At 41.2% G+C, this 9,759-nt stretch overlaps 2 protein-coding genes across 6 annotated transcripts in view; both read left to right on the forward strand.

The window, feature by feature from the left end:
- The first annotated feature begins 401 nt into the window (after positions 1-401).
- On the forward strand, positions 402-7,068 carry LOC137974897 (uncharacterized). Of its 4 annotated transcripts, none has more exons than XM_068821906.1 (2): positions 402-805; positions 2,470-7,068. In XM_068821906.1, exon 2 carries the CDS (start codon positions 2,488-2,490, stop codon positions 4,513-4,515), a length of 2,028 nt encoding a protein of 675 aa, XP_068678007.1. In that variant the 5' UTR covers positions 402-805; positions 2,470-2,487; the 3' UTR covers positions 4,516-7,068. The 4 variants fall into 4 exon arrangements, with proteins under 4 accessions (XP_068678007.1, XP_068678006.1, XP_068678008.1 ...); XM_068821905.1 differs by having other exon boundaries at positions 402-801; XM_068821907.1 differs by lacking the exon at positions 402-805 and adding an exon at positions 1,631-2,114.
- A 15-nt stretch (positions 7,069-7,083) lies between these two features.
- LOC137974898 (uncharacterized) overlaps positions 7,084-9,759 on the forward strand; it is an 11,380-nt gene continuing 8,704 nt past the window's right edge. The window contains exons 1-3 of one of the 2 annotated variants that reach the window (XM_068821908.1): positions 7,084-7,511; positions 9,048-9,083; positions 9,379-9,580. In XM_068821908.1, the coding sequence (XP_068678009.1) occupies positions 9,398-9,580 (183 nt within the window). In that variant the 5' untranslated portion in view covers positions 7,084-7,511; positions 9,048-9,083; positions 9,379-9,397. The remainder of the gene's footprint in view (positions 7,512-9,047; positions 9,084-9,378; positions 9,581-9,759) is intronic. The other variant, XM_068821909.1, reaches the window with a different exon arrangement.

Genomic DNA, 9,759 nt, shown 5'->3' on the forward strand with positions numbered 1-9,759 from the left:
ATCTCTGCATCGAATGCCGTGAACCAGAACATACGAGAAGCACTTTCCGTAGGGTTTGATCATACCACAATTCCGAACTTTTGGGACTACAATTTCCGAAATACTGCGTTAAAGATGCCGCATTTCCGCAGACCCCAATGACCCCCTCTCAAAGAAGATTCCACTTTACAAGATGCGTTTACAAAAGGGCATGTTTGCGTCTTCCTGCATCTGCATGTTAAAAGTTACAATCAGTATCCGATCATACGAATATTGTTAGTGGTACTCCAAAAGCAGAGTCTTTTCCAGTTTTCTATAGCCAAAGCGAACTTTTTCCTAGAAACGCCCGAGATCATAAATTTCTAGGAATTGTGGATGATTGACACATTGAAAGCCAAAGAACGAGCAACACATTGGCTTACTTCCAACATCTTTCGTACTTTCCAGATGTAAACTAAAGACTTTTATCTTTAATTGTCAATTTATTTATCAAATCTTGAAAAAAGCAGTTACATTAAAAAAGAAAAAGCTTAGAGTTTTATTAGAACATAAGCAGCAACATGAGCATTGAAATACTTCAGTTATTCGACGAGTGTCACTCTCCCTGACGTCAAACTACTTTTAACCAATTGCAAAGTGGATATACTGTTGAAGTCAATCAACCCATTGACGCTTTTTATTGATTGATTTGTTCTTGTTACAAAATATACATTAAAAGGTTTCGTTATATCAGGATTGAACCAAAAGTATTTCGTGCTTTGGCTTTACGGCCATATTGTGAAGAATCTGAGAAGAGCATAGACAACGCACTAAATTAAGCAAGTAAGTAAGTAAATCTTAGGTTACTTGGGTTCATGTTTCGTTCTGTTCACGTTTCTTTCTCAGTTAACACGAACTCCTGATAAAACCACTGTCCACGATAGTAAATATCAAACAATTAGTCTGGAAAAACAACACTTATTCAGTTGAGCAGCACGCACAAGAAAGGACATCGTGAAAATATCAAAGGAAAAATAGCAAATTTCTTTCGGGTTCAATGAAGAGAAAACTGAAGTTTTGCGATTGTGCTGTCGTGCGTGACTCGTAATAATGCAGTGTACCGTGGTGTCTTTGCATGTAGCTTTTACTCGCTTAATTCGAGGCAATTATTTACAATAGGCTGGTACAATCGATTGCAAACAATTGACTGAGAAATTAGCGATGAATATGATCTGAGGGATCGAACAAGACCAAATCCCTGAATTACTGTGGGCTGTCGAAGGAAGGGAATTTCTCTTTGGTTTTCTCTCAATTACGTTGCGAGAAAAAAAGATAAGGAATTTTTAAGGGGTTTTCCCTCATGGATCATCATTTCACTTCCCTCCTTCCTTCCGGCTGTTGAATGGAAGAATAATTTACAGACTCTGGCTTGCTGATTTCACCACCAAGCCTCGAATTTAAAATTTTCGCTTCGGCTGAATCCCAAAAGAGCAAACTTGAAAAGGAGACCCACGTGCTAACAGTATTTCACATCCAGATGATATGAATAATTTTGTGCAAACGAGGTTTGGTGGTGAATTTTTGAGCATATGTCGTCATCATGCGTAAGGCCTATTAGGGGAAGGGAATCTCCCAACCTAAGACTTCCGCGAACCGACTTGATGGGATTTCTCCCTACATGCAAACCGTAGTTTCGTTTTCGTTCTCACAAATCCACTGTCATCTATTTTTTTTCTCACACGAAATGTTTCAGTATATCATGACTCGCTAACCACACCGACGCGAAAATTGAAAAGAGTACGCATGAAAAACGTCAACGATTTAAACGTAACTGAAAGATAAGGTTCTGCTAGCCTCAATATTTAATTTTTTATCACTTTTAGGAACAGAAACCGAGGACTATGGCAGACGGCTTAAGGGGGAGGGAATTTCCCCCAACCTAAGACTTCCTAGAGCCGACTTGATGGGATTTCTCCCTACATGCAAACCGTAGTTTCGTTTTCGTTCTCACAAATCCACTGTCATCTATTTTTTTCTCACACGGAATGTTTCAGTATATCATGACTCGCAAACTACACCGACGCGAAAATTGAAAAGAGTACTCATGAAAAACGTCAACGATTTAAACGTAACTGAAAAAATTGTCACATTATAAGGTCTGCTAACCACACAATTTAATTTTTTGTCACTTTTAGGAGCAGAAAGCGAGGACTATGGCAGGCGGCTTTAGGGGGAGGGAATTTCCCCTAATCTAAGACTTCCTCGAGCCGACTTTCTAGGGGGTTTCTCCCTACATGCAAAGCGTAGTTTCCTATTCGTTCTCACAAATTCACTGTCATCTATTTTTTTCTTACATGGAATGTTTCAGTATATCGTGGCTCGCTTTACTACAGCGACGCGAAAATTGAAAAGAGTACGCATGAAAAACGTTAACGATTGAAACGTAACTGAAAGCATTGTCACATTATAAGGTTCTGCTAGCCTGACTATTCAATTTTTTGTCACTTTTAGGAGCAGGAAGCGTGGACTATGGCAGACGGCTACCATTTATGTGTAGAGGCTCCAACGAGCCTTCCTCCGGTTGGAAGTGGCCAAGATGGAAGGTACATTCTGAACGTAAAATTTCACGGTTCTGGAGAGAGTGACTACAAAGTCGATTATGAACGACTACAAAGCAATCTGATGACCGAATACCTGCAAGGACGCCTTGGAGACAAATACCACGAACGTCTGATCAAGGTGACGTTTCATGATTTCACCCCTAAGGAAGACGCGAACGCCTTCTGCCAAAAGGCGTTGGAAAGAGGGATCTTTTGTCGCCAAGGGCTTTACAACTTTTTCGGTCACTCTGAAACCCAACTAAAGCAAAAGTCTTGTTACTTAATGAAGGCATCGCACGAAGAGATTCACGACATACTAGAGCAGCTTGGCGACTCTCTGGGAGAACGAGACATAAGAAAACGGGCCAGGAAAATGGGCAGGGTGTTCTCGCCGTTGAATAAAGGCATTTCGGTAATACCGATGAGGATTTCAATCAAGCCACACACAAGAATTTGGCACTCTTTCAGAGGGCACACACCCACTAATGGTTGTGGCTTTATGTCGTCCTCTTTCTCAAGAAAAGTGCAGACGATACTGAAGATTGACTATGAGCCTAGTGTAGTTAAGGTGCGCTACAGAGGAATAGAGGCTTGTCTTGTCCTCAATAAAGCTTTGAACTTCAAAATGGAGCTAGAGTTCCATGGTTCAACGGAGGAATACAAGGCTGGAGATGAGAGAAATCGCAAATCGAACGACTTTGTCATGATTGGTGTGGCTGATTATTCACGGCCCTATGTCAACGGATACCTTGACATCTCGATGATCACGATGTTACTAGAGACAGGAACTCCTGCTGAAAATCTCAAGGTATTGCAGGCGCACTATTATGAGCTGTTGGAGGGTTTGTGCAGGAAGACAGCTGAGCTCTTTTTGCTCATGAAGGGTGAATTCCCTCTACTCCGTGAAATACAAGTGAAAGGAATTGATAATGATGAGATACAAAACATTTTAAAGTTTTTCAAAGATCAAGAAGTATACAAGATGAAAAATGCATGTGGACAAACGAGAATTCTCGTGCCAAAGTCGCGAATCGTGTTTGCTGTTTGCGACCCTCATAACAAACTGATGCCCGGGGAGTGCTACTTCAAGCCAACATTGTCAGAAGATGAAACGAAGAGTTTTCCTGGTGTTGAACGGAAAGTTCTGGTAATGAGAAAACCATGCTACCATCCGGAAGAAGTACAAGTATTAAAACTGACGGATGACGCGGTAGAGTACGACAATCTTCGGGACTGCCTTGTGCTTCCTGCCAGTGGCCCACGTCCGTACGTATTTGAGAGCGCTGAGGGATTCGCGGATGCGAACGAAGTTTTTGTCAGTTGGAGTGAAGACCTATTCCCAAAGGCCTCAAAGAAATATGGAAGTTATTCAACATGGAAAGCTGTTCCTGGGAAACCCAAGCTTCCGAACTTAAAAACTAGTTTCAGGATCGGGGGATCGTCCCATGGTAATCCTCGTCGGCGCGTCGAGATTGGGCGCAAAGAGATGATCGAGTACTTTGCGAACTTCACTGAAGATGATTTAACAGAGAAAATTGCAGAGATTTACACGGCATATGCAGCTACCTTCGGCCCAGCTTCTAAGGGGTGTCGAAACTTGAGTGAGCTTTTTTACCAGGCAAAGTATCTCACTGAAGACAGAGTTGCTCTGGCGAAAGAGTTAGAGAAGATCAAAGAAAATCTTGACAAACACAACGCTGGAGAAGCTAGTGACAGTGTTCCCCTAACTTTCACAAAAGCCATGCGGCAACGTACACTCCAACAGTATCTGCAGCAGCCAGAAATACAGCGCAACTGTAGACACCAAGAAAGCAAGAGGGAGATTGAGACAAGAGCCAAAGAGTTTGTTGATCGCTATCCACAAGACTCTCGGATGAGCATGTCTGAGGAATTCGCCACGAACAATTTGTCTAGTTCAACTTGGCTGAGAGTAAAGCAAATCCATCTTCCATGTTAAAAGACAAACAACTGAGAATTTGTTCCGCCATTTACCACAACATCTTTTTTTTTCCTTCGGTCCAATAGCAAGGACGGCTTTCAAAATGTTTAGGACGATACGGCATTAAATCTAAAGGGTCCGTTTCAAAAAACTTTTATGAAGACGTATCTAGACTAGAGAAAGCAGGACAAGGTTAACATTAGGCTGGTAAAAGATGGAAAATGCTAAGACACCGAGGGTTTAGTATCCTTTAGTTTTAGGCTAAGCGTTAGATTAAATTTTTTCAGCGTAATTCACTCATCAATTTGAGAATTTTAATTACTCGCCGAGCAAACAACTTACGGCATTTTGCTTAGATCATTGCTCTGAGGCAAGAAATTTTGCTCGGGGAGCCCTGGAGGGACAATTCAAATCCGGCACCCAGATCATCCATTCTCGTCACCAGAGCCTCGTGTCGGCCTAAGGCCCCACTGAAACTGGTAGGAAGGAGAACATGACACGTAGGGTTCTTATAGCCAACAACTGGCTATTTGAACCTGACGGTGCCAGTTCACTCCTCGTGCTAACATGAATGCACCAATTAGAGACGCTTTTGATTGTCCTTCACGAAAACCAATGAGAAGACACTTTGTTTCAGGGTTCCTCAGAACTCTTCTCTCCCTCAATCAAGAGAAGAGCTCTGGGGTGGAGATTGCCAGATCATCGACTCATTCCTTTCTTTACCCATGCGCAGTGGCAGATCCAGACCGAGAGCTAAGGGGAAGGGGGTGGGAAGTCGCCCTCGTTTTTGGTGTTGTTGTCTGCAAAAAAAGGAGTGTTCGGACCTTCCCCCTAGATCCCGGCGGCACTTATGCGTAGGACCTTAACGAGAGTAAGGGATTTCGGTTTAAAGTTTCGAGTTTATCGGTACATAAACTTTTCAATCAGTTTCGTTCGTTTTTGGAATGAGGTGAGCTTAACAAGAAGGAGTCCAGAACTGTCTCACGCTTTCATGTCTGAAATATAAACAGGGTGGCTTAGTGGTTATCTATCGGGCCTCCCACCACTGCGAGCCGGGGTTTAATTCTGGCCTCGGCCAGCATGTGGGCTGAGGTTCAGGCGATCTCAACCTGACTCGAGGGTTTTTCTCCGGGTACTCCGGTTTTCCTCCCTCATCAAAATCGACTCACAGCTAATTACCATCTAGCTGAGGTGCTGTGCTCCGACGTTATCATGGACTGTATAGCGGCAGCCAGAGGCGCCTTTGTATGCTTTCAGCCCGATGTCGTGAGCCGCGCCCTTCGCAATTCAGTCCTCGACTGCAAGTAAGGGTGATGAGCACTAGCAATATTTAAAAAATAAAAAATTTAAATATATTTTATATTTTTTACATATGTTAAAAACTAGTTTGCACAGTAATTTCCTGAAGTCAGACCGCAATGAAACGTTTATAAAGTGGAATGTTTCGTTGGGCTCAACCGAACTTCATTAGCCACAATAAATTGCGAATGTAAAGAAGGGTTATATCGTGTTGAGTTAGATCTCGATGGGACTAAAATCATCCCATTTTATTGTGGCTGATGAAGTTCGGTTAAGGAAGGGTGCCTACTAATTTCAAAGGTATTCTTGCGCGGTTTACTGGATATGGGGGAAAAGCAGATCTTAACAAGTGTTATTGAAATCAAAAAATAAAATTGGGGGTAACCACAGATAAGATAATCGACAATATTTGTAAAAAGCTTTAAAATACAAAGCGTTCTTTTCCAAATTGAAGCTTAATTATCTCTGAATAATGCGTGGTTACCCCCAATTTTCTTTTTGATACAAAGAGCACTTGCTAAGTTCTGCTTTCTCCGCATAGTTTTGAACCGTGCGAAAACATCCTTGTATTAATAAGCAACACCCATAGGAAATCCGAGTATATCGAGATGCGCAGAACGTATGCACTAACAATAGCAGGCACCGTCCTTCAGCTGAACAAAATTATACCGCTTTTAAAACTTTCTTGCGCTCTGAGTTCAGGAATTTTTTTTTTTTTTATAGCTTCTTAAGTTTGATTCCAGAGCAGGAAGAGAATAATATGTTCGAGTGGTTTACATTTGTTGTTGTTTTTTTTTTTTTTCTGTTAATAGAAGTGGCCATTTTGAATAATTAATTTTAAAAAACTTGCGTCCATCGGGACTTTTCGGCGTTGACGAAACAGTCCGAACTAAAGAGTGGAAGCCGAGTTCACGAATAAACGTTCAATTTAATGCTAATAATTTTAATTTTTTCCGGTTATTCCTTTTGTACCTTTGTTTGTACTAATTTTATACCAACAAATACTTTTGTTAAGTGTTGTAATAAATGTTGTTATGGTTGTTGTTGTCGTTGTTGTGATAGACTGCGAGGGGAGGGACACACTGCGTCCCTCCCCTCGCAGTCTATCAGCTGCGCTTGCACGATTGTACGGGTGAGTGTAATCCTGAGAAGGAATATTTAGGATGAAATTGACTGACGCTTCGACAACCTGAGCGGAAGTCATCTTCAGAGTCAAGTGACTTTAGGCCTTCTCAGCAGTACACTCACCAGGACAATCGTATTTCACTAAATTATGATATGACTCCTGGGTTCGAACCATGCACTTTAATACTATTTTACGGTTGTAAGATAGCCAGCTGGTTTTACTTCCAGCCAGTTGGAATTGGAATCTTCATGATTTGTTGTGTTAATGGCATTGGCCCTGAAATGTCTGCGGAGGTAGCGGTCAATTCATTTTGCACATTTTGGCAACTGTTGAAAGATAACGTCGCATTTAAAAAACTGTTTAGATTGAATTGCTCAGGCATGCATAATCAAATCGAAAAACACCAAGTGGACGAATTTCCGAGAAAACGACCGGAAGTTACGTCAAATTCAGGGAAGAAACTACAGGTCAAAGAACACAGAATACTGTAATTTGTTTTTGCCTATATTTTATAACTTAGAACCGAAGTCATTTATGAAAGCGAAGTCATAGATGAGTGAACTTAAATTTATCAACCGAAGACATCAAGGTAGGTAAAACAACAAAGACAAAAATTGTGTTAATGAGATCTTGGTTATCGAAGTATCGAAAAGTAAATTTTGCATTAGGCTAGATCTAGAAGTTCAATATTGATATTTTCACCTCTTTGTGATTCGCAAACTGAAATATCGAACTTGCCAGAATTGTTGCCGTGGAGTTTTCTTGTCAGACAATGGAATTCAATTCAAAGCTTGATGTTCGTAGGTCAGTCGCAAAAAAATAGCTGTCGAACATTTTACTAGGCGAAAGGAAATCTAGAATCTTTTTTCTCTGTGATGCAAACGAGCTCGGCAATTTTCATTTTCAGGAGTTTTCATGTAAGCTTTCAGTCGGCATTACATTTGCTGAACCCACTGGACTCTTTTGAAGGGTCTCAAAACGAAGTCTTTGATTTCCTATTCTTTTGCGAGTTACTGAGAAACCTAATCCAGACATGTGCCGGTGTCACATCCAGAAAAACGTCGAGTATCTGAGACAACCGATAAAGTGCTCAATCAAACGGCAACTTTAATTCTGTTCTGAAATATTTTACTCTTCTTAAATTAAGATCAATGAGACGATTAACTTGAAATCGCTTTAACCAAATCGGCTCATTGCATCCGGAAGTCACATGATTGACGATATTGTTTAAAAGTCGTTGCATGCACTTCCTGTAATTTTGTAAACGACAGTGAATGTGAGTCATCGAAAACTGCACAGAAATTTGTTCAAAGAAGATAACGTCTTCCTCGATCCGCAGACTTCCTGACATTGCAGGAAATGTCCTCCGTTGGATAACTGGGAAGGGAGCTTCGTCGCTAATGATATCTTGTCAAAAATGATTACTATTTATGAGTATTGTCTTCTACGGAAAAGAAAGTGTTTAAGGCTAAGACAAGTCTCGCGTTCATAAACTGCGAGGATCATAGCTTCACTTGATTTCATACCCGCAGTTCATATATGATCCATTTCATATATCATTTCATCATTGTTTCATTCCTCACGGGAACATTAGAACCCACAAATGACCAGCTCCCAACTAAACGTGAGTGGCTTCATAGCTCAGTTGGTTAGAGCGTCGCACTGGTAACGCGAGGTCACGGGTTCAAGCCCCGTTGAATTCCTGAATTTTTCAGGCTTCTCTACGCAATTGCTAAAATTGCGTTCATAACTGCGAGGATCATAGCTTCACTTGATTTCATATCCGCAGTTCATATATGATCCATTTCATATATCATTTCATCATTAAGACAAGTCTGTCGGTCTGAAATTGTGGACTGGGGGATAAATGTGTTAGCTAATAGCACCTTTTTAGGTCAGTTTGAAGCCTCTTGCCAAGGTATGTCTACCGCATGACAATCACAATAAGAGGTTATTTTTTGAAAATCTACTCGCCAATTGGTGCACAAGCTCAGCAAATATCGTGACTGTCATCTGTTGATAGAAATGTCCGATTATTGATGAAACCGCACGTGGCATCAAACAAGGACAAATGAAAATGGGACCCAACCAAATTTCTTCATTCAATTGTCTTCTCTTATTCCAGAAGGATCACGGGGTATTGGAGAAGACATTAACAAAGGTATTTTCTGTACATTTACATTTAGAGATGAAGGATTGTAATACTTCAACACATTAGTCCTCTTAAAATTCCACGAACCATCGATCTTGTTTGGGAAATTAAAGTAGACGCGCGCCATTACAGTACATCATCGTTACGGTACATTATCGAACCCGTCCAAAGCATCATTACAGAACAGTTGCACCGATTCAAAGTTATAAAAGTAAAAATTATCGTACACTTAGTATCAACCTAATTACCTCCATCGCTATTCGAAGTTATGCTAAGGTAAAAATGCATGCTTCGTTTTCCTCAGTTCGAGAAGCAAAGAAACGATGGAGCCTTACATGGTGCCAGACGAATTCATAAAAGCTCCACCTCGAGACCACTTGGGGAATGCGATGTACGTGAAGCACGTGAACATTCGCGGGAGATGGGTACAACCACCCTTGAGATACGACAAAGTGGAAGGTGGAAACCTTATGCTGGAATACCTTGTATCAGCCAATGGACCGCAGGTAAACCAGGAGCCCATCTGGAGCGTGCAACTTCCATACAGGGTGTGTGAAACGGCGTTTTCACAAGTAGGTTTATTTTTAGACTAGCCCTTCCCGCGAATTAGGTCAAAAAACAAAGGCAGTTCCGGTTCGGTGACCCTATGACGTCAGATTAATTGCTTGTAATTGGTCATCGGGCT

Source organism: Montipora foliosa, chromosome 11 (assembly GCF_036669935.1).
Source record: "Montipora foliosa isolate CH-2021 chromosome 11, ASM3666993v2, whole genome shotgun sequence".
Taxonomy (NCBI): Eukaryota; Metazoa; Cnidaria; class Anthozoa; order Scleractinia; family Acroporidae; genus Montipora; species Montipora foliosa.

What these genes read in the sequence shown, in the direction of transcription:
- LOC137974897 (XM_068821904.1), top strand. Translation starts at nt 2,318, where the DNA reads ATGTTTCAGTATATCGTGGCTCGCTTTACTACAGCGACGCGAAAATTG. An exon ending in CGACGCGAAAATTGAAAAGA is followed by an intron (nt 2,372 to 2,469) that starts GTACGCATGAAA and finishes TGTCACTTTTAG; the next exon opens with GAGCAGGAAGCGTGGACTAT.